General features: G+C 34.6%; 5 protein-coding genes and 1 long non-coding RNA gene across 6 annotated transcripts; 3 read left to right on the forward strand and 3 right to left on the reverse strand.

Moving 5' to 3' along the window:
* Positions 1–1983: 1983 nt before the first annotated feature.
* Positions 1984–5963, forward strand: LOC116139944 (uncharacterized protein At5g41620-like). The gene is made up of 3 exons (XM_031425587.1): positions 1984–2594; positions 3447–3572; positions 4165–5963. Exons 1-3 carry the CDS (start codon positions 2202–2204, stop codon positions 5665–5667), a joined length of 2022 nt encoding a protein of 673 aa, XP_031281447.1. The 5' UTR covers positions 1984–2201; the 3' UTR covers positions 5668–5963.
* A 655-nt stretch (positions 5964–6618) lies between these two features.
* Positions 6619–7641, forward strand: LOC116139911. The gene is made up of 3 exons (XM_031425551.1): positions 6619–6907; positions 7288–7420; positions 7514–7641. Exons 1-3 carry the CDS (start codon positions 6744–6746, stop codon positions 7568–7570), a joined length of 354 nt encoding a protein of 117 aa, XP_031281411.1. The 5' UTR covers positions 6619–6743; the 3' UTR covers positions 7571–7641.
* Positions 7567–9318, reverse strand: LOC116139849. The gene is made up of 7 exons (XM_031425492.1): positions 9092–9318; positions 8840–9031; positions 8653–8755; positions 8389–8505; positions 8133–8303; positions 7809–7932; positions 7567–7734 (listed from the first exon to the last, which is right to left on the reverse strand). Exons 1-7 carry the CDS (start codon positions 9316–9318, stop codon positions 7595–7597), a joined length of 1074 nt encoding a protein of 357 aa, XP_031281352.1. The 3' UTR covers positions 7567–7594.
* Positions 9319–9498: 180 nt separating this feature from the next.
* On the forward strand, positions 9499–10455 carry LOC116139939. The gene is made up of 3 exons (XM_031425583.1): positions 9499–9792; positions 10173–10305; positions 10399–10455. Exons 1-3 carry the CDS (start codon positions 9629–9631, stop codon positions 10453–10455), a joined length of 354 nt encoding a protein of 117 aa, XP_031281443.1. The 5' UTR covers positions 9499–9628.
* Positions 10066–12274, reverse strand: LOC116139850. Its single transcript, XM_031425493.1, has 7 exons — positions 11981–12274; positions 11724–11890; positions 11537–11639; positions 11274–11390; positions 11018–11188; positions 10694–10817; positions 10066–10619 (listed from the first exon to the last, which is right to left on the reverse strand). The coding sequence occupies exons 1-7, from the start codon at positions 12236–12238 to the stop codon at positions 10480–10482; spliced, it is 1080 nt and encodes a 359-aa protein (XP_031281353.1). The 5' UTR covers positions 12239–12274; the 3' UTR covers positions 10066–10479.
* Positions 12275–16231: 3957 nt separating this feature from the next.
* On the reverse strand, positions 16232–17403 carry LOC116139960. Its single transcript, XR_004129534.1, has 2 exons — positions 16803–17403; positions 16232–16686 (listed from the first exon to the last, which is right to left on the reverse strand). It is a non-coding gene; the product is annotated as an uncharacterized LOC116139960 (long non-coding RNA).
* Between the last annotated feature and the right edge of the window lie 7667 nt (positions 17404–25070).

The following is a 25070-nucleotide window of genomic DNA, read 5'->3' on the forward strand; positions in this document are numbered from 1 at the left end:
CATTGAAATAGATGGAAACCTCAGGCCAGTAAGGGTTACCATAATTGAAATTAAATGCTCTTCTTCTACAGAGGATGACATTAATGACATAAGTGTCAACTGTACGAATCCAATGACCCACAAACTTGAACTCCTCGAACACCAAAATTTTGAACTTGTTAAACAGTAGCCAGTTCACTGGAGACATTGGACTCTTTTAAAAGGCCTGGGGCTGGTGCACCATGGCCGAGTAATGGTTAGATCAGAATGTTCTGATGGCAGACAACATTTTGGGCCATCTTTTATAATTGTTTATTGTTTTTATTTTGTTTGTTGTACTTTCAAGATTGTGTGTGGAGAACGATTCATGCCATTCACGAAAAGAAAAAAATAAGACTGTTGGATCCAGAGAATCTAAAGACGCAAATCGGAAGCCAAGCCATCCTCCAGGCGGTCTAGTCTAGCTTTAACGGAAATGATGCAGTCATCGAAAATTATACACTAATTTTATGCATTGAATGACGTGATAAAATTTTGATTATGAATTAATATTAAATTAAAATTAATCAATAGTCAGGATTCGATGCATGAATTCAGTACAATATTTCAGTTTATGTATCATTACTTCTACCTTAATGTGCCGTACATCTTATGCCCAACCCAAATAGGGAGAAGTTTATTTTCATCCCTGAGGATTGGCTTTAGTAACTTGAATCCTACTAGGGAAAAAAGTTTTCCTTCTTCTCTCAAACCCATAGCATATTTTAACCTTACTCTTTTTTTCTTCTTCTTAATTTTGAATATAGACTACATTAGCAAAACAAAAAATTGTGATTTATAATTCCGAAATAAAATTAATTTTTATTTCTCTCTTAATTAAATTATCTTTATCTATTTTCAAATAATAGTATTAATCTATGGTTGGAATACAAAATTAGAATTTTAATTTTGTTTGTGTAGTATTACTCTTTTTATTTACATGATCAATATACGATTTTTGTTTAAACCACTTGATTTGTACTCGAATGACAAAACCATAGGTTACTCAGAGATTTTGTGTTCGAGTTCCACTTAGTGGTCACCTACCACATATTAGTTGAAGTGTGTGTAAACTGAAATAGATATACACGATTTTTTAAGGTTTTAATTTTTTTACTTGCTCCCACTTAAACAAAATTTCGGCTCCTTCAATGTTTGGCTACTCATCCAAACTCTTCACTGATTCGGTCCTCACCCTGCAACCAGAAATCACTTTCTCCAATATGTAGACAATCACCACTACTTCCATGCCACATGTCTCATTTAGCTGCGAAGATTCACATAGGGACTATGTTGTTATTTAGCTGACTAATAGGATTGATAGTTTATTTTAAATTTTCTGGACCCAATAAGCCAAACATAGGGACTAATGTGTTATTTGGCTTCCAAACTGGTGCCTGGCAAACACTGAACACTACGTGGCCCCCTCGTGCAAATGTTCTTACACTGTGGATTTACCCTCTTCAGAATCCAAGAAATTATTACACGTATCTATGATCCTTCAGAAACTACATTGCAGATTCACCTGCAAAAAATAAATAATTAATTTAATTATATATACATTAGCCATAAGAACATCTACGGTAATTTTTGCACGCCACGTAAAAGATTTATCAGAAATGAAGCAATATTTCATCAGTTTTGATGCGATGGATTTGGCTATTCTCCTGTCTGCTTTTGGAGCTGCCACTCAAGCTCAGTAATTTTCTCGCATGGTAATGTCATAAGAATTACAGCATATTCATGGAAAATGAAAGAAAACCCTTGAAGAATTTTCAAAGCACTCTCGGTAAAAACATTTTTTACAGTTTGTTGTTTTCCTAAAGAGTCGGTAGTCTGTACAATGAATGAATGACACTTTGGCGGGTGATGTAAACTAAATGCTTGACAGGTAATCGAACAACTTCTCTTGAAACCTTTTCACTTTTGCCATGAGATGAAGATCATTACAAATCATAAGAGAGTGTGAAGGCACGAGCTCAACTCAACTCAACTCAGCTCAGAGTCTCAGACAGCAACAAAAAGATTAAAATTCCAGACTGACTGACCAGCCAAAAGACCATCATCATAAACTTTACCAAATCCCAATTCGAAATTTAAAAAAAAAAAAAAAAAGAAAAAAGAAATGATAAAAAGGAAAACGATCTCGAAGTTTAGGTAGAGAGAGAGAAAAAAAAAAAAAAATGAAAAGAGTAGAAAAAAGTGGACATGGGGTAGCAGAAAAGGAGGAAAATTTGGGGGAAAAGTTGAGAAGAGGGGTCTTGGTGGCCAAAAGAGGGGGCCCAAGTACTCCAACAGCGTCTACTTGGAGACTTTGGCCTTCTCTTGAGGCGCAGGCGCAGGCGCATGATAGCACCATTAAAGAAAACACTCATCTTTCTGCAAGAAAACTAGCGGCCGCTCTCTGGGAATTCCATCACTACTTTCCTCTCTCTAAAATGCACCGGGGTGTTAACTTCAATGGTGTCAGTAGTGACTCTAAAATGCGCCGCCACCGTCCACACCAGCTTTACAAGGACAAGGCTTTCGACTTGTCTCACTTCTTGGCTGACCCTTCTCCTAGTTCTCCTGAACAGGTACATGTCTGTTTCTGTCACTACTTGATTGTGTATCTGCAATTGATTAATCAGTTCATTTTGATTTCTGAGTTTGTTTGGGTTCTACTTTTAGTCTTATGCTGATTGATTATTTGATGTTTGGGGATTAGTTTGTTGAATTCAGGTTGCTGAGTTACTGGTCATTATAATGGGGATTTCTTTTATTAACTAGTTCGCATGTAAAGTATTTTATTTGAAGGGGGGTTTTTCCCTTCCATTCTAGGTTATTTTGATTCTACTGATTTTTTCTGGCATTTATAACCTTTTGATATTGGTTTAACTATGTATTCTAATGTTTTTGTGGTTCTTATAAAATTTGATGCTATAGAACAATGTGATTTTTATCTTATGCTCTCTATTGTCTCTTTTGAGCCCGTTCACTAATTATCATGATTTGGTCACAAAAAGAAGCAATGGAAATCAATTCGGCTATGATATATGTTGTTTCCTGGGAACCTCACTCTGTTAAGTTAGAGGCTTTTTTTTTCTTTCATTAAGGGTTATAGAAGTGCAGTTGTTGCTTGAAAAGTGAATATTACTGCTCCATAACTTTTAACCACTGAATTGGTCTAAGTATGTTTTGAACTCCCATTAAGTGATGGCGGTCCTTAACGCATAAAGTGAAGTTTAAATTTTGTAGAAGTTTCTTGTAGTAAGCACTAAGAGTTCCATACTGTGACCAAACGGGTGCTGAAGTATATTAATTTCAACCCATTCAAAGTGGGGCTGCTTTTTAAGTCTTGGGCTGTCCCTAAAGAACATAAATCTTATGTTAGTTTAGGTAGGAATGTTCTCTTCTGCCATTGATCTTTCTGTTGTTTCTTACACCAGCCAGAAAGTGCAAGCAGTTTAAGGAGGCATATTGCTCAATCACTGATTCAGCATCATCGATCGATTGAAAGAAGTAATCGTGCCTTGCCGCCTGTATCTCCCGCAAGTTATGGTAGTTCCTTGGAGGTATGTATGATATCATTTCTTCAAGTTCTTTTCTTTAATTATTTCAGCACATGTTTGATTTTACTTCAATGCAAACACTAGGTTTTGCTTGAGAGAATATGTTGCTCTTTTTCTTTTTGAGTGGAATGAGGCAGAGTGATTTTGATGAATATTTGCACGAATTGTTCTTGCATGGGACCATACTGTTTAGACTGCTACAACTTCCAGCCTGAGCCCCTCGTTTTTGCATTCTTGTTAGTTGTGTCTTCTGTAGCGTTAGAAATATGATGATAAACGATATGTTTGGATGATAGGCCATGGTGATTAAAGTGCTTTACTTGTGTTATCACACAGACATTATTGCAAAGAAATTTGTAATGTTAACATTGCCGAGATTATGATTCATAATTTTCAGCCATGGCAGAGCTTTTGTTTTGTATTCTATTAGCACATCCCTCAGGCTCACAAATATGGCTTCTTTCTTTCATTGACATTTGTACTGAATATATTTGTACATGTGAAAAAACAATGAAAGAAATAAGACAGAGCTAGGATAGTAATCTTTTTGCTTTATTGAAGCTTTGGCATAGTCTCACGTACTTTTCTCCTGTAGATGGCACCCTATAATCCTGCAGTCACTCCCACCAGTTCTATAGAATTTAAAGGAAGAGTTGGTGAGTCGCGGTATAATCTTAAAACATCCACAGAATTACTAAAAGTATTAAATCGAATCTGGAGCTTGGAGGAACAGCATGCTTCAAATGTAGCATTGATAAAGGCATTGAAGACAGAGCTAGACCATTCCCGTGTGAGGATCAAAGAGTTGCTTCGAGATCAGCAGGTAGATCGGCATGAAATAGATGATCTGGTGAAGCAAATTACAGAGGATAAGCTAGTTAGGAAGAGTAAGGAGCAGGATCGTATTCATGCTGCTGTACAGTCTGTGAGGGATGAGCTAGAGGATGAGAGGAAATTAAGAAAACGGTCAGAGAGCATACACAGGAAGTTAGGTCGGGAGCTATCAGAGGTGAAGTCTTCCTTTTCTAATGCTTTAAAAGATCTAGAAAGAGAGAAAAAATCAAGGACACTTTTGGAAGACCTTTGTGATGAATTTGCTTTGGGCATAAAAGACTATGAACAGGAGGTGCATGCTTTGAAACAGAAATCTGACAAGGATTGGGCTGGTAAGGCTGATTGTGATCGTTTGATTCTCCATATATCTGAATCGTGGATTGATGAACGGATGCAGATGAAGCTAGAAGAGGCTCATGGTGGTTTTCCTGAGAAGCAATCAATAGTGGACAAGTTGGGTTTTGAAATAGAGACTTTTCTTCAGGCCAAACGGTCAGCTTCTTCTAAGAGAAATGATAATATACTGCCTAGGGATAGACGTAACTCTCTTGAATCCGTCCCTCTAAATGAGGCTGTGAGTGCACCTCAAGCTGTTGGAGATGAGGAAGATTCTGCAGGCAGTGATTCAAATTGTTTTGAATTGAACAAACAAAGCAATGGTGACATGAAGTTGCATGGAGGTGAAGATGTAGATGGTCGTACTAATGAAATGATGAAACATAACCAAATGAAGAAAAATATCGTTTCTCGTGAAAGAATAAGGGGTCGAAACCCATCCAGTTTGCAAGTTAAGTTTGAAGAACAGATGGCTTGGGCCATCTCAAGTAATGGTAATAAAGGGCCTGAAATGGTAGATAGCGAACCAATTGAATCTAGCATGGCAAATAAATCCGAAAATCGTGGAGCTATTGAAGATGACAGTCATGAAAGAAAGAATGAACATGATGAGCTCCATGGATCAAACTCAAACTATATGATAGATAATTTAATAAGAAATCATATTTTATTTTCAGAAGGTGGGATGCAGAGTATACATCCCGAGAATAACTCCGGTGAGGCTTCTTGCAGCTATCCTGCACGGAGGAATCAGGCTAGTCCAGTACGCCAGTGGATGTCGAAACTTACACCCCCAGATATCGACATTTCAGAATCTTCTACAAAATTGCCTCAAGTGTTGAAGGACAATACTTTGAAGACAAAGCTTCTTGAAGCAAGGTCAAAGGGCCAACGTTCGCGATTTAAAGTTTTTAAAGGTTCGTCTTAGGCTATTGAAAAATGCAGCTAGATGCAAAGAAGATACATCAGGCTTACGGGATCTGCCTAGTTGAACTTTGAAAGGCTTTTGTTTTGTGAATATCGGCCACAGCTCTATATAAACTTGAATGCGGCGGTTTCTTAAACATAGCTGTACTTTTGTCTTAAGTAAATTTGGAATTTCAAGTCTGTAAATAAGTGTAATATCGTTACATAGCTGCAGAATGGATGAAGATGAATTGCGAGATGCATTACAATTTTGGGTAATTAAGCCTTTTGTGTATTCATTTGAAGTTTGTTGTCAGCTGCCGTCTTCAAAGTTCAAACTTGATGTGAAATGCCTTAATGATAGGTGCATTGCATTTCTCTATGAAGTGGCTTTTTTTGTTTCTTTGGTGATTGGGGATGTCTGAATAGTTTGTGCAAACTTCAATTAATCTTTCGGGGCCTTGAAGTTGACGGTACCTCAGTGATCACCCCTATTAACAATCAAGATTGATCAAATTTAAAACCTCTTGAATAATATACTTAAGAGTCAGTGATCACCTCTATTAATAATCAAGATTGATCAAATTTAAGATCTCTTGAATAATACACTTGAGAGTCATGATTGACCGTTAACCACTTAATTGTAGTTTATGAAATGACTTTCATCATGACAAAACCATGAGCATTAATTTACTGGTTTCCAGGTTTGGACCTTTGATTGTGATTTCAATTGTATATTTCTTTTGGTTTGAGTTTCCAAAGTTGCCTCTCTTCTCGATTAAACGTCATTTACAAATTCCATTTTGTATACACGTCAGAAATAATTAATGGGAATTAGATTAAATTAAAAGGTTACAAATTGATTGAAGGATGTAATTTGGAAAAAAAATAGGAATAGGATAGTGTAAAAACAGGGAAACAAACGTACCCAATATTTTGTTTTTGGGCCCAATCTGCTAAGTGATTGTCAATGGGCCATTTATGACCGGAGCGTTTGAATTATTGGGCTCAATCATGTTCACCTCAGCTATCTCACTCCCACTGACTCAGAGAGAAATCACATTCAAAAGTGAGGCTTGAAGGGAAAGTGGAGACGAGATGGCAGCGGCGTCGTTCAGGTGGATACTGCAACTACACAAAGACGTCCCAAGAGCAGCTCGGCTCTACTCGGAGGGACTTGACTTTACTGTTAATATCTGCACTCTCCGTTGGGCAGAACTTCAGTCTGGTCCCCTCAAGCTCGCCCTCATGCAATCCCCGAGGTTTTTTCTCTGCCTTGCTTCTGTTTGATAATTTGTCTACAAGAAACCATATATTATAAACTGCATTGCATTAACATAATTTACATTCTATAAATGTTCTCGCTATTGATAAGGTAGAGAATTTTACTAACTTAATATAGTAGTTTTTTTCTGGTGAAGTTCCCTGTCATGAGCTTCCTTTTGGTGGGGAAGTAGTTGTAATTTGGCTGCATTTTCATTCAACTTGATAATCGAGCTAATTTTTAAGATTTAAAGGCAAATTCAATGTATATAAATACAATAAGGAATGCAATAATCAGTCTAATTGATTCAGCATTTCAGCGAATGGAGTCTGTGTTTTGATTCTAATTGGAAATGCTGGTTTCTAACCCAGTTTACAGTGACCATGTCACGCAGAAGGGATATTCATCTTTACTATCGTTCACAGTGACAGACATTAATAGTACATTCACAAAATTAATGGCACTAGGAGCTGAGCTAGACGGTCCCATCAAATATGAGATTCATGGAAAGGTATTGAGCTTTATTTCTACAGAAATCTTCACCAAGACTCTTCCTCGAGTTCGATAATGATCTCAAATTGTAAATCTATTTGCTTGTCATCAGGTTGCAGCCATGCGGTGTGTCGATGGTCATGTGTTAGGCCTATATGAACCTGCATAGCTAACGCAGTCTGCTAGAGCTTTTTTATTGAGCAATCTTAAAATCTTCCGAGGACATAGAGAAAACATGAGAAACTTCTCCTTTCTTCGGATTCCCTTCAATTATCGTTAGTATTTGTTCATCCAGATTGATTACTGCCGTACATAATGTGTAGAGTTTTGGACCTGAAAATAAGGTCTCATATGGTAAGCAAGATAATATTTCAACGAGAAGCTGTTGAAATTATCCTTCAAATTACCTATCATGTAGATCGGATATTCTGGATGATTAGTATCTCCAAGAAGTGATAGGAAATCGTCCTTCGATCTTTTTGGTAGCACAGTTGCTCTTTTTTGCCTGCTTATTGAATTCTCATCTTGTACCTTTGTTGAAAACTCACAAGTTTAGTTCATTTTTAACGAAAGCTGAAAGATCGAATTGATTGAGAAATTCTATGTGAAACTATTTGATGAGTCTGCATCTGGGCGTAGAGGCTTCTACACCACAATTTTTTATAATTCCCAAGTGCTGTAGTGTGATGCTCCTGCCTTGATGCAGCCGTTCAATGCATCATATAATTTACCTGCTGAACCTCCAGATGGAGATACATGTTTGCATGGAAAAATGGTGTTGGTCCAATATTATGAACTGAAACCCGGTTCCTTGATGCCGTTTCGACATTCAAAATTTGGCGTGTCTTTATGTCTATTAGGTTATAACTATGTCCCACAGAAACTTCTGATGAACGTATTCTCTGAAGAGAAAAATCAAGCTATAAGACCTTCAATGTTCAACTTGAATTCCAAAAGGTGAGAAGTGAAAGACTGGTAAGTTCTTACAGTTAATGCGTCGTCAATGCTTGTGGCTTCCAGGAGATCCCGTGAGATAAAATTCCGCCCTATGCCGGCTGCCACAATTTCATCTTCAGCTGGGGGTACTGAGTTCAGCGTGAATGCCTAAGTTAGGGATATGAAAAGAAAATGTTTTAGACTCTGCAAGTAAGAGATTTTACAGAACACTTACATTATCATCCATTCACTGCAAAACATTATCATTTTTTTCATTTATTTCAAACCTAATCTTGTTTATTCCTTATAATTTACCAAACCATGACTGTTGAAACCGAAGGCGCAGCTTGGGAGCTCCCCAGCGTACGTATAAGCCATGAAGGATAGTCCATTTGACAGTTCACATTTTATCACATATCTGCAAAATATGAAAACATTACATTCGACAGACGCCTGCTACATTGCATATACCAAACTGCAAAAAGATGAAATTATAACGTACGTGTGGCCAACTAGAGCAGCATTTGCGTCCTCATTGTGAGCAGCAATGGCCATTGAATCGTTTACAACAAGAACATCAGAACAGTCATCTGCGGTATCAACATTTGAACTGATCTCAGTCTTTGATATGAATGGAAGAATCTCCTTCCTGAAGTTGATAAGTATAATCTGCACACGAACAACTATAACGCGACTAAAATACCAATATGATATGACATAAACAACACACAGTTAGGCCTTAATTGTTATCAACTTTACCTCAAGAACAGTCACACCACATCCTGCTGCAGTCCCCAAAAGCTCATCCCAGTATCTTGGAAACTTGTTTCGATTATTTTCTGAAATTGCCTCAATGAAAGAACGTGACTCGGGGGCTCCAGCAAATTGAAGAAGCTGGTTTTGAAGGATAAGGTCTCTAGCTAACCTGCTTCTTATCAAATTAGAGATCCAAAGTTGCCTCTCTTCTCGATTAAACGTCATTTACAAATTCCATTTTGTATACACGCCAGAAATAATTAATGGGAATTAGATTAAATTAAAAGGTTACAAATTGATTGAAGGATGTAATTTGCCAAAAAAAATTGGAATAGGATAGTGTAGAAACAGGGAAACAAACGAACCCAATATTTTGTTTTTGGGCCCAATCTGCTAAGTGATTGTCAATGGGCCATTTATGACCGGAGCGTTTGAATTATTGGGCTCAATCATGTTCACCTCAGCTATCTCACTCCCACTGACTCAGAGAGAAATCACATTCAAAAGTGAGGCTTGAAGGGAAAGTGGAGACGAGATGGCAGCGGCGTCGTTCAGGTGGATACTGCAACTACACAAAGACGTCCCAAGAGCAGCTCGGTTCTACTCGGAGGGACTTGACTTTACTGTTAATATCTGCACTCTCCGTTGGGCAGAACTTCAGTCTGGTCCCCTCAAGCTCGCCCTCATGCAATCCCCGAGGTTTTTTCTCTGCCTTGCTTCTGTTTGATAATTTGTCTACAAGAAACCATATATTATAAACTGCATTGCATTAACATAATTTACATTCTATAAATGTTCTCGCTATTGATAAGGTAGAGAATTTTACTAACTTAATATAGTAGTTTTTTTCTGGTGAAGTTCCCTGTCATGAGCTTCCTTTTGGTGGGGAAGTAGTTGTAATTTGGCTGCATTTTCATTCAACTTGATAATCGAGCTAATTTTTAAGATTTAAAAGCAAATTCAATGTATATAAATACAATAAGGAATGCAATAATCAGTCTAATTGATTCAGCATTTCAGCGAATGGAGTCTGTGTTTTGATTCTAATTGGAAATGCTGGTTTCTAACCCAGTTTACAGTGACCATGTCACGCAGAAGGGATATTCATCTTTACTATCGTTCACAGTGACAGACATTAATAGTACAATCACAAAATTAATGGCACTAGGAGCTGAGCTAGACGGTCCCATCAAATATGAGATTCATGGAAAGGTATTGAGCTTTATTTCTACAGAAATCTTCACCAAGACTCTTCCTCGAGTTCGATAATGATCTCAAATTGTAAAACTATTTGCTTGTCATCAGGTTGCAGCCATGCGGTGTGTCGATGGTCATGTGTTAGGCCTATATGAACCTGCATAGCTAACGCATTCTGCTAGAGCTTTTTTATTGAGCAATCTTAAAATCTTCCGAGGACATAGAGAAAACATGAGAAACTTCTCCTTTCTTCGGATTCCCTTCAATTATCGTTAGTATTTGTTCATCCAGATTGATTACTGCCGTACATAATGTGTAGAGTTTTGGACCTGAAAATAAGGTCTCATATGGTAAGCAAGATAATATTTCAACGAGAAGCTGTTGAAATTATCCTTCAAATTACCTATCATGTAGATCGGATATTCTGGATGATTAGTATCTCCAAGAAGTGATAGGAAATCATCCTTCGATCTTTTTGGTAGCACAGTTGCTCTTTTTTGCCTGCTTATTGAATTCTCATCTTGTACCTTTGTTGAAAACTCACAAGTTTAGTTCATTTTTAACGAAAGCTGAAAGATTGAATTGATTGAGAAATTCTATGTGAAACTATTTGATGAGTCTGCATCTGGGCGTAGAGGCTTCTACACCACAATTTTTTATAATTCCCAAGTGCTGTAGTGTGATGCTCCTGCCTTGATGCAGCCGTTCAATGCATCATATAATTTACCTGCTGAACCTCCAGATGGAGATACATGTTTGCATGGAAAAATGGTGTTGGTCCAATATTATGAACTGAAACCCGGTTCCTTGATGCCGTTTCGACATTCAAAATTTGGCGTGTCTTTATGTCTATTAGGTTATAACTATGTCCCACAGAAACTTCTGATGAACGTATTCTCTGAAGAGAAAAATCAAGCTATAAGACCTACAATGTTCAACTTGAATTCCAAAAGGTGAGAAGTGAAAGACTGGTAAGTTCTTACAGTTAATGCGTCGTCAATGCTTGTGGCTTCCAGGAGATCCCGTGAGATAAAATTCCGCCCTATGCCGGCTGCCACAATTTCATCTTCAGCTGGGGGTACTGAGTTCAGCGTGAATGCCTAAGTTAGGGATATGAAAAGAAAATGTTTTAGACTCTGCAAGTAAGAGATATTACAGAACACTTACATTATCATCCATTCACTGCAAAACATTATCATTTTTTCATTTATTTCAAACCTAATCTTGTTTATTCCTTATAATTTACCAAACCATGACTTTTGAAACCGAAGGCGCAGCTTGGGAGCTCCCCAGCGTACGTATAAGCCATGAAAGATAGTCCATTTGACAGTTCACATTTTATCACATATCTGCAAAATATGAAAACATTACATTCGACAGACGCCTGCTACATTGCATATACCAAACTGCAAAAAGATGAAATTATAACGTACGTGTGGCCAACTAGAGCAGCATTTGCGTCCTCATTGTGAGCAGCAATGGCCATTGAATCGTTTACAACAAGAACATCAGAACAGTCATCTGCGGTATCAACATTTGAACTGATCTCAGTCTTTGATATGAATGGAAGAATCTCCTTCCTGAAGTTGATAAGTATAATCTGCACACGAACAACTATAACGCGACTAAAATACCAGTATGATATGACATAAACAACACACAGTTAGGCCTTAATTGTTATCAACTTTACCTCAAGAACAGGCACACCACATCCTGCTGCAGTCCCTAAAAGCTCATCCCAGTATCTTGGAAACTTGTTTCGATTATTTTCTGAAATTGCCTCAATGAAAGAACGTGACTCTGGGGTTCCAGCAAATTGAAGAAGCTGGTTTTGAAGGATAAGGTCTCTAGCTAACCTGCTTCTTATCAAATTAGAGAACCTTTGACCTATCAGAAATCCCATCTGATAGGCATTTTCACAGGGTCCAACTTCAAATATCTCCACCATATTTCCTTCCCTACAAAGCTCTATAGCTATATTAGTCAACTTCTTATATGGGCTAAACTCAAATACCTTATCCTTATCTTAGCCACATACATATCAAAGCTTTGTTTCAATTAGAGTTGCAACTTGCAGTTACACGTCCCTATAAAACTTAGAAATGGACTGCTATATTTGAGTTATCTCTTTGTTTGAAAGTGACAAATCACATTTTAATAAGCTTATTCAACCTTTTACACCATTAAAAAGTATGCAATCATATGATTTTAATTGGTCCTATGAACTATATATATTTAAGAATGCTATATCTGTAGGAACATTTACAAGTGGCTTGGTTGGGGACTTGGGGCTAACTCTGCAAAGACATTTTGTTCCAGACATAGTTGTAAAAGTAAAATTGCGAAAATCAAGTTTTTGGACCACAGGGTCAATAAAATGATCTGAGGGTTGAAAATAAATTCAGTCATCTTTTTTATTCATTTGCCCATGATGTGTATCAATGTTTGAATGTTTAATCTTGTGCATCGAGGTGCATGCCTTCAACAGAGAAATCCACTAAGGCTTGTTTTCTTTTCCTTTTCATTCCCTAAAAAGAATAATAAAATGTTTAAGTGTGAAAGCATAGACCTTAATTTGAAGTAAGAGTCAATATTAATTCTGTGAAAATCAACTTAGCAATCCCTTTTGACGAAGTGGTTGGATACCATATCAGTTTTTCTCTAGTATTTAAATGTTGAAGAATTAATAATATTAGACTGGTAATAACTAGCTTTGTTGAAAAAAGAAAAGCTGCAAACATGTCAAACTTTTAATGACAACTAGTATAGAAAGAAGGGTCTTTGAAAAGTGTCTGTGACGGCCTACAATGAAAGCATTCTCGATTGGAAAGAAGCACCAGAGATTTTTCTCTTCACTTTCTCTTCCTTTCTTCAAATCTTAATTGGTTAAAGCACTGAATTAGAAGAACAGTTTAGATAATAGATTATGTTTAAAATGTGGTATCGATTATTGAGGGTCGACAAAGGCACTTTGCACACTAACTTTCCTCAGGATTTTGGATAACTATATATATTTATTGGAACATTGAATAGCTTAGGCAACCCTTAACTCTACAGCTATCAAGCCTATATATCTTTGGATAAATTTACCATTTTTTGGTTGGCTCCAAATGCAAATGTCTCCCTTTATCCAGAAAAGCCTGATTATCAGTATCTCTGATGATTAATTATTAGTACTTGTAAATAAACCACTACCACCATGGTCAAAGTTTGCAGCTCTGATCATGAAATTATTTCTTTAGTTGCTAGTTAGGTATTATGCTTCAATGGGGTAACATGAATGATTCTGAATTTCCATAAATATAAAAGAAAATAAATAATTGAAGTATTTGGCAGCTGGATAGTTTCACATATATGGGTTTGATTAGCAGCCACTTGATGGATAAAGATCACCTGTTACAGCAAGCTAGGGAAATTGTTTTTAAGTTAGAAATGAGTTATGATCCAAGAGAAATAAAATTTAATAAGAGTCGTGTCTCTCACTTATCTACAAGAGAAAAGGATGAGCCTGAGTTTTGTTGTTTAGTTTCAAAAGTTAAACAAAAAATCTGGTGATTGTCACATCATGTAATATATGCCACCAAAAGAAATTAATCTCCGTATCTTGTTTTTATAAACAAAAACACATCCCACAAAAGAAAAGATTTAGTCTTTGATCTTGAAGATGAAGTTGGATATGACTATTGTGATTAAGAAATTAATCCACTGCATTTGCACTAAGCCTTTTCCAAATGGATTGGAACATCCAGGCCCCAGAGAATAAAGGAAAGATATCATCAAATTCAATTTTTAACATGCTAAAATCTCAGATTGATTAAACTAAATTTATTGCATAATCCTCATAGGGACCACCGGGGTTGGGGCACGTGGAAAATTCCCAAATCCATCAAAATGCCAAAGAAAAATAGCACTTGTGTTGTTTAAAGATGGTGCAATATGATGAATCACGACACAGAAAGAGCCAGTTGGATTTTGAAGAAGTGGAAAAGAGACTTGGTGGAAAAGCTCGTATCCATATTTAGCATAGTGTCTCTGAGCTTATAGAGGTAAAAAAGAGTAGTGTGTGATTGATATAAAGACCTATAAAACAAAAACATCTGTGGTGGGACTTGAATTGTTTTTTCTCCTCACAGAGATTCGTTTGGAGGACAGAACCATAAATATTTACAACAAAAGTATGGCACCTGTCATTAATTCACTCGTTTTTGCTAGGGAAACAAGGAAGAGAACCCTAACTTTGTGTTTATCATATTTATATTTTTAAGAGGAAGAACCCACTTTTGTAATACAAATTATATTCTACTGTTTCGTCAAGAGTCAGCATATCTATAATTTACTGAGAATTATACTTCATCAACAAAAGTAAGTTGACATTCTCTTTCAGAATGGTGATTGGTTATTAACGGAGGAATAGTTTACCTGTAATATGTCATTAAATTCTGAATTCTCTACTTAAACGACATAAAATGTAATGTATTCCGCTTAAAATTTACAAATAACATTTTCTTTACGCTAATTAAGCTTTAAAATATTACCATTAAATTGTTAGGTTTGCTGTTCAAAAGTTAATAGTGCATATTGCATACATCTCCCGCAGCTTGCTGTAAGACTCTAGATCACAATCAGATCAAGACTCCAGATCGCAATCAGATTACTCAACTATAAATAGAGAAATTGAGAATGGGATCATTAGCCCACTGTTGATGAATTGCCATTGCCAAAATACCTTTTAGCTTTCATTAAGCTTTGTTTGGGTAGAGAGGCACGTAGCCACCTGAGCTTTGGGTTCAAATGAACCACTTTAACTTTTAAAAGAAGTACTAATATTTTATAGATTTTATAATTTTAACTCTATTTAATTTCATGTTTGGCTTCACAAAATGACTTATTAATTAAGACTTTTTTTATTTTTCTCGATACTGCATTTCTTCTCATATTATATTTTTACTAATAATTATTTTATAACATTTTTTATTTTTCTCGGTACTTCATTTCTTCTCATATTATATTTTTACTAATAATTATTTTATAATATTTTAACATTGTTAAAATAAATTTATGAACAACATTATAAATCTATATAACATTTTAAAAATGTTTAAAAAAAGTAAGTTATAACAGTTTAAGAATATCACGAAAAACCAATTTATTGTATTTACGAAATGTTAGCTAAAATTATCATACTCAACAATAAAATTTAAATAACTATTAATAACATGAAAAAGTGTTACCAAAACCTCTTTTTTTTAGTAGATTATAATAATAAGCTAAAAGAAAAATGCTACCTTTTACGTACGATAACTTTTATTTTTTCTCGCAGAACAATTTTGTTGTAATAGTTTCTTAGTAAGCACTCTAATAATGATTTTTTGACATTAAATAAAATTGATGCTCTTACTGAAAAATTGGTTCAAACCAAAAAGAAAGTAGTATCATTTGGTTTTTTTCTTCGTGAAATTAACTTTATATTACCTATTGCAACAAATGTTAAAAAAGCTAACATTCAACAAGTGTTAAAAGAGCTAACATTTATATCAATAAAGATTGTAAAAAATCGTTATAGAATCCAATAAGAGATTAATTATTAAATGATTATCTCATTATATATATTGAGAAAGATTTGATAGAATTATAATGAAACAATTATATATCGTTTTCAAAATATGCAAAACATCGAAGACAATTATAAATTTAATGTTTTAATATATACAACTTCTAAAAATAAATTTTTTTATACTTCTTATTTCATTATATATTTTATTGTAAATTTATAACTTTAATCAACCGACTTACTCAGAATCCTGAGTATGTCTTGGATCGAGTAGTTTATATCCTTGTGAACAAATTAATTACAGTGAAAACTTTGAAGTCGGTATATACGTTTGCTCTTAAGTCGGTATACGTTTACTCTTAAGTCGGTCATACACAAAACACAGAAAAAGATTTTAAGATCATGATCATATGTGAGTCGTATTAGAGAATAGAAATACAAAGATTACGGGAACCTAAGTAACAATCTGCGCCTCCAGACTCAAGACACCTGGATTACATTGTCCATATATAAAAGATTATGTATATGGATAACTCAAGGCTCAAGCGGCAGAAGAAATTAAAAGTACAAGGAAGAGAGGAAAAGACTATGAAGTATTTTCCAAGCACCGATGGAGAGGATATTTCGGTAATTGTAGACTGAGAGACATGTCTAGGAACTTGTTACACTAAGAGAGCAAAACCCAAGACGATGTTGTCGTAGAGCGTGAGCTTGCTTGCAAACTTATCCCTCCCTCATGCGCTGCCTTTTTGAGAGAACAATCCTTTAACAATAACTGCGGCTTTGCCTTTGATGAAACCCTAAACCCACCCTGCTGCACTTTCAAAGTTTTAAGCACCAAACCACTACATGAACATAAACCGATCAGTAAATTAGACTAACAATCAAAGCTGAAAAATTTGGAAAAACCCTATTTGTATCGATACAGTTTTAAGAAGAAAACAAATATTACATGACTGACCTCACTCAACCCTAGTTAAATCTGCTGGGTATTCTGATATTCTCTCAACTCTACAGAAATAGCAAACCATGAGAAAAATAATATAAATCCAAAAACATGCATAACTTGAGCAGGTCACCAAACAAACAAGAACATGTATAGAAATCTAATACCACAAAGTTAAGGATAAGTAGTCTTGAAGAATAAGGGTTATCTCTGTAGTTGTCATTACCTCAGCGTCCCAAGTGCTTTAAATTTGGAAAGAATAACTTGCATATGATAACCATAATGCATATTAATCTTTAATTAGCTTAGTGTGCGTTATTTGTAAAGAAAAATATGTATATATATAGTAATAAAAATTAAAGATCTAAAGATATGTAAAAGAGTTATGGATAAGATTAAAAGCAAAGGGAGCTCCCTTCAGTCCAAGTACAGGAAGCCTAAGATTCAATTTGTCTCCCGCATCATTCACTCATTTACTGGGTATTTTTGTTGATCCTTAAACTCAGTATTTGGATGAATGAGTCGGCAGCTAATTAAATCCTATTGCCACCCATGAGTGGACTGAAGAAAGCTCTCTTGGCTCTAACTTGTAAATAACAAGAAAAGTTGAAGAAAACTTTGAGAGATAAAAAAACCACAAAATTTGACTATGAAACATTAACACTCGTAAAACAAAAAGCATAATATACAAAATTGATGAACCTGGCCTACTTATCTTTGCCTAATTGCAAGGCTGATACACAGATCTATGCTGGTATCACATGTATAGATAAAAATAACAAGCCCATATGTCCCATGAAACCCTAAAGAACCCCATGGAAATTAACTCTCTTCTTCAGATTACAGCACAATCGAAGTGGCAGAAAAATGGGAATAGTTAAACAGAAACAAGACGAAATACATGGACCATAAGTCCAAGCGATGAAAGTAGGTAGAAGGAGAGAGAAAGAAAGTGTTTTTATTAATTTTTTTTTTCTTTTTTCTTTTAAGATCTCAGGAAAAGGAGTCAACAGGAGAAAGAGGGGACTGGGGAGAGCTTCTAGTATCAGTAGCTTAAACAAGCATCTCATGGATCTCTGAGTGGGAGGAATGGCTTTATATACAGCTAAAAGAAAGACGAGATGAGACACAAATAATTATTTAAAATATTTCTTACAATAAACTAAATAAAAGAGAGTTATTCATATATTCTTGGCTACTTTCTTTTCTTGTTTCCATGTAGAAGCCTCCACCAATCCCTTGCATTATGTAGAGCCCATCACTTCCTTTGCATAATGCCAGATTTTTTATATAATTATATTATATTTAATCCATAATATAGTAACCATGAACTGTACTTGCATCCAAGCCCTTGTTCGCAAGTCTACTTGTTTAGTCTTCAAAGACAATCTTGGGCTCATATATCTATTTTCCTTCAATGTATGAATACGTACGTAAAGATTTACATGTATATTTTGTATATCTTTCACCTCTCAAATTGGATTTAACTTCAGTTTTTATAAATAGGCCTCTACGTATTCGTAGGTCCTGTGTTACTTTGCTAAGTGGGATGAAATTATTAAACTAAAAAACTTGATGAAAAGTTGGTAAAACAGTGATCAAACCCTAGAGATTCCAGGAAAAACCTATATATGCCTAGGATTTCCGTTTACGCTGAACAAGCTTATATTGGATAGGAACAACCCTAATTTGACAAGTTTTTAGGAACCTTTTTGCTTTTGTAAAAATTTAACTTTCCCATTAGCATAATTTAGTATGACAACATCTTATTAATTAATTTTATTGTCTAGCACATGCGCATAACATTATAGTTAATTTTTTAAAGCCGGATATGACAGTTCAACTTTGTCTGAAAACAAATTTGTAAGTACAACCACTAAATTAATCTAAGTTAAAATTATCATCTTCATTCAGAAGATGTTTAAACAGTTTACAAATTCTTGATGATCATGAACAAACTTTAAGAGAGTATTATTATAATAGATTAGATTCCAAATTCGCTTCAAGATTCCAACTTTTCTTTGGCTACCGCCATTGTAAATAATGCTAGATACTTTGCTAATATTTGTTCACACTTCATTGTATACTGTATAGCCTAAAAAGAGCTTTTATTAATTCAAACTTTAACCTAAAGCTAGCTAAGAATCGCAGTGTCGTCATCAAATCGTGTTTCATTTCAATATGTATCGGCAGCAAGCATAATTAATCGTGTAAAGCTTCAACCTGTTTGCTTAAATAATATCGTAATTAGAGGTACCAACCAACGGCATTTGGATTTAAGAAAAACCCAACATATAAAAAAAATTAACCTGCAATTAAAGCACTTGTCATCATGTGAAAAGGGCAAAAACATATGGATACAATTAGTGCTACGTCTTCTACAACTATACAGACAAACACAGCTAGATATGTCTACATCTCTCAACTCAATGTTCCTTTATGCATAAGCCCATTGCACTCCTTGGAAATTAACTTGTTTTCCTTCTACAATTAGTTTCAGGTACTTATTCAAGTAAAAGTAAATACCTGAAACTGAAAGAATGAAAATATATAAAGAGAGAAGAGACACATGGTAGTGGTTTTTGGCTTGACAGGGCATGAGTTGGGCAAGAAAAAGTTGCCTACAATAACTATCAAAATTGATGATCGAGGGTGCACATTCGCGTAAGGATACATAAAAATTTATTAAAATACATTAACTAAAGGTTTAGGTAATTAATTAAAGAGTGGCTGGAGATTGCACTTTGATTTTATCATGGGATTTGCTTTAGTCTTACATAACACGAAGGAGCCTAGTTTTATTTTATTTAAAAGGGAAGTCATTAGATGTAGGCTCTTATCATCCTCCCGAAACCGGTATAATACTTTCTTCTCGTTAATTTGGAGATCGCTGAAATTGGTTGTAGTTATCATATCTTTTGGTTATTCTTATCCTATGTTGCTACGATTATTATTGGAAGAATTAGGGATATAATCTTCTTATCACTACGAGACAAAGTGTAGGAAAGAGGTTTAGTATGGGAATTTTTATGTAAGCAGAAGAAGCATTGGAACACATATAATTGTGGTATATAATATACAATTGATAAACTTATGCGCATTGACATAATCCCAACTTATCATTTGCAAATATTTGAGACTTATTTATACAAAAAGAAGCGTAATTGAGGAAATGTAAACTAATTATAGAACATGTCCAAAAAGCATTGCATTCACAAAACTACGTTAAATAATTATAGAGGAGAAGGAATTGTGAAACGACAATGGAGGGTGGAGGGAACCACAAAGAGCCAATGAAAGTATGATGGCGAGGAGGAAATATTATATAATTTGTGGGGAAAGATCACATCAGATTCTCAGTCATCTCACTGAAAATACTGTCTTGTCAACATCAAAGGCTGCCTATCAAAGTGGTGTACCCTCTTTCTTACTCTTGCTGTGTTTTAACCCTAAGCCCTAACTCATCTTCACCCTTCTCATCTCAACCTTTCATGTCCAATCACAACTTTTTCTTCTCATCTGTCCATCCATCCATCTAATCAATCTTGTACATCATTTCCAATCTTTATTTCTTTTTCTCTTTTCAAGTTTACATAATCCTACATTGGATTTGGTACAATACATACAATTACTAATTAATAATATATGCCATCAACACACAAGGCTCAAGGAAAGGAAAATAACAGACTCATTTGCCACTCCGTCTTTATAATTTTTTTGATGCAATTTTTATTAGTTTTAGCTATTAATGGTTTAAATATCTAGCCAACTTTTGAAAAAAATAAAAACAACTAATATTTTTTTTCCTTTCCAGTTTCCTGGAATAAGAATAAATAATTTCATTCAAACAGGAACAAGGTCAACTTGAGAGAGGCAAGGAGGTGTTGCCAGAGTTAAAAGCTTTACAATGGCATCATACCAGAAGATGCTTGGTGATGAAATATATTCTACTCAAAAGTGATAACATTGTTATTTGAGAGTGTGTTTTTTTACAGATTTGTTGTCCCCGTACCTCTAATTTATATATTTAATTTACTTTGTTTTTTCTTGATAATCTAAAGATTCTAAACTAATAACTTAGATTTTTCATGGTGATGATAATAATATCCCTTGGCAGGCACACCTTGCAAAGTTCTCTAGAAATTGTACTTTAACATCTAATGAGTCAACAAGGAATTTATGGCCATACTGGCGTGATGAGCTTGCACCTTCAGGCTTCAGCTATAATTTGTCCTGGCACTTGACTGCCGAGATACCCTCTATATTCCTTCCAGTTCACAGAGATATCTGTGTATGCAGTCTTCTACCTGTTAATTAAACTTGAATCTAGCATCCAATGATCCTTTCAAATGCCAACCATCAGCATGACATCTTTCTAGAATTAAACCCGAAAAAAAGAAAAAGAAAAATCGGTTAATCTTCTTCATAATTACACTAAATTAATTGTACCTCATTAGTTAAAGCACTGTGTGGGTGTATGCGTACAAGCTACTCAAGAGTTTCTAAAAATATATATAAGAAAATGGGCCCGTGATTAGACGGTAATAGTTTATTCTGTCCCTTATTGATTGCCATCGAGTTACAGCACATTAATGCACGGTGAGTTAAAACATTTCTCCGCTAAAATAACCTCATATTACTATTAGACGATTAGCTAAGTAAACGGTCTAATAATAAGCTAAAAACCCCTTGGATTAGACCATTTTTTTATGAAAAATCGATCCAAAGCACGGTACAATATTATCCCCTGAAAAGCTGCATGCAGATAGACTAGAGCTCCAAGAATTCTAATCAAGGCAGTGAGTGTTTTGGAACTTGAGCGATGTTTTATTTGACCAAAAAGAGAAAAAAAAATTAAGCTGCCAGTTAACACACAGAAAATTCTTTAAAAAACAAGAGGGGGGAAACAGATGTTTATATTGTTGTATTCTAAAAGGCTAACATAGAATTGAATGAAGAAAATATTAAATGTAGTTAGAAAACATAATGCAGAGACATCTCCCTTCATAGACGGGCGAGAGAGAGAGAGAGAGAGGGAGAAAATATCACAGAAAACCGTCAGCAATATAGCAGAAAGACAAGTACCGACGCAAGGCATTTCTTTGCTTTATTGGACAAATGGGGTTGTCCCATGAAATGACCTTATGCTTCACCAGCTAGCTTTTTCTCCTTTTTCTGTCAATATTATTTTTTTCTTTTCTACCATATATATATATAATCTACAACTTATTATCATCATTTTTCTTTTAATTTTTATATCCATCTCTTTGTCGTAATGGGCATTGCCATAATCACTCTTACCTGCCCACGGCCACATGCATGCTCCTTGGGATCTCTTTTCATTATTCTTTCTTCTGCAATCTGCAAAATTGGATTTATGCCACCCCTTTCTCCTGGATTTTTCTTTCCCTCTGTCTTTCTTCAGTTACAGTTGCAACTTTTAACTATTCACTAAATGTTAATAATATCAGATTTATTAATATTCTCTCTAGTAGCTGTAACACAACCTTTAGTCAGATTTTCAATCAAATTTCTCAGCTAATTTCTGGCATTATTGCTGATTTTAGTCCAGCATATGATGATGCATCTTACCTGGAAGTGGGACTAATTTTATTTGTTGGTTTTTGTTTTTATCTTTTTTCGAAAAAGTAGTAGACATGGTGTCATGGTGCTTTCTTCTCAAAGTTTTTTCTTTTTTTTTTTTTTTTTCTATTTGAATTTATTAATTTGACATGTATCAAATCAATAAAACTATTTCATCAGGTGTGCTAATTACCTAATTAAGTTTAATTACATAATTCTAACGCATAGCAAGACTTGTCATAAGATGGAAGGCCTAAATTAATTAAAATAGAGAACTTCATACCAGTGCGTCCACTTAAGATATACCTATCAATTGAATTTGAGTACACATGTTTTTGTAAATAAAAAATAAACACCGAACATATAATAAAACATTTTTTTGTTTTTTTTGGTGATCGAGGTGTTCAGGTTAGTTTATATATATTTCAACTAATCTGTTAGGATCTTGAAATTGACAGTCGAGTAAATCCCCTCAATGGCCACCCCTATTAGAAATTCAGGTAAATCGAACTTAAGACCTTTTAAATAATACATCCAATAATTCTAGTTGACCGATATGTCATCCCATGGTGGTTTGTTGCTCTTTGTTTTCATTGCTCTCAAAGGAATCCTTATTTGCTTAATACTTAAATGTGACAAGACTTCATTTGGTTGCTATTGTATCCAAGAAATCAAATTAAAATTGTTTTAAGATGCCTCGGCTACTCATATTCCACAAGCAAACGCATGGTTTCAATTCCTCATGCCGGAGTCGGCAATAAAGAAAGTGTTTCCAAAATATTAACAAACTTCATGTTGATCTATTAAAGTTGGTACTTAAATTTCTTATTGTAACAAAAGGGAAACAGAATTTTGTAACTTTGAACTGTTCTTCCACTTGTAATTATAAGTAATTAAAGTGAGGAATCAATTTAGCAAAAGAAAGATTCACATTAAAAAGGCCTTACTAATTACCCTTAATTAGCATTAATTAAGAAAAAAGATTTGATTAATCAACAAACATTGTACTTGGGGATGAGGAAGACACGCCAACACTTGATGAATTATTCGTATCAAAAGTTAAATGAAGCTTTAGTTATAAGATATATATCAAAGAAAAAGCTCACCACTTTGGATTGTTCAAGAAGAATTTAGACGTAAATCTAGAGATTATGCAAAGTCACATTTATATAATTGGGTCGTGCTTAATACCCTCATATCCTATTGAAGCAGACTTCACAATAAAATTTAGAATTAAAAATCAGATGTGGGAATCAAAACCATTACTCTGTGTTTTATTTTAATTAATTCCACTTATTGATGCCAAAGTCTCATGTCAGTCAAGAGACGAGAGTTTTGGTTGCTTGTATAACACAAAGAAACCCTCACCACCTAGAGACGTCTTTTCAGGACAATACTATACAAATCTTGGGGTCCAAAACAAATAATACCTTCAGAACCCACTAGATCTGGTATAAGGAGGGCCTAACCATGTGTTTGAATTCGATACGGACAATATCTCTGGGAACCTACTTATCATGTCTCAATCTGGCATATGTTAACGCTACTAAAGTTTAATTTAATCCTACTTTCTATTAAATTTTCTCACTTCAGGCTCAGCCCATATTGACCCAAATTAAAGTCTTATATAGTACAAGAATACTCACACCATCTAGATGCGTCTTTTGAGATCGTGCGGACCTAGGGCCTAAAGAGGACAATACCTCCAGAACCCACTAGATCCAGTAGAAGGATGGCCTAACCATGTGTCTGGATCTGATATAGACAATACCTCTGGAAACCCACCTACCATGTTTAGATTCGGCATACATCAACACTACTAAAGTTTAATTTAATCCTACTTTCTACTAAATTTTCTCACTTTAGGCTCAGCCCATATTGGCCCAAATTAAATGGGCTCATCCATGTTCTAACTCTGTAGATTTTGCCGGGTTGGCCCTTCACAATTTTAACTAATTTAGCCCATTACTCTCCTGGTTCGAAAGTCATTAGTGTGTTAATTAATATTAAATCCCAAAATTTTATTTATTAAAAGCAATTATACATTTATAATTAAATGAAAATTAATTAATTTACTCATATTTTTCGGGTCTAAAAAGATTAACACTTCAAAGCTATCTATACATTTTATATATACAGTAAAACCTCTATATAGGAATAAACTCTATATAGTTATAAAAAATTATAGTCCCAATTTGGGATAGTTATAAACAAGAATAAACTCTACATTATAATAAGTTATAATTTTTCTAATTCACACTTTCAAGAAAGTTGCCTCTACGTAGTAATAATTATATATATATTACAAAAAAAAATATATGTTATGTAAAATTAAAAGGTTTAAAATGAAATAAAATATTTCTTTAAAATTGTTTGAGACAATGATTTATGTTTTAGAGTTGTTATCACATATTTTACCTTACGAGTACATAATAGCTCGTTAGTATGGATACCTTCTTGTTGAAACCAAAATATTTTTAATTTCTCAAGCATTTTTAGAGCTTCATGGCATAAGACTTTCTGGATTTCCATACTATTATCCTTAGGATTATTTCATTTCTCTTTTTGTCTAATTGCAACAATGATTTCTCCTTTGATTAAAGTATATATGATTTGTTGCTCATTTCGATAATCGAAGAAGACAATAATATATATTCGATTAGTGTAGTGAATTTGTCGAATCTGATCACTCAATTCTAT

Source organism: Pistacia vera, unplaced genomic scaffold, assembly GCF_008641045.1.
Source record: "Pistacia vera cultivar Batoury unplaced genomic scaffold, PisVer_v2 Contig36, whole genome shotgun sequence".
In the NCBI taxonomy this organism is placed as follows: domain Eukaryota; kingdom Viridiplantae; phylum Streptophyta; class Magnoliopsida; order Sapindales; family Anacardiaceae; genus Pistacia; species Pistacia vera.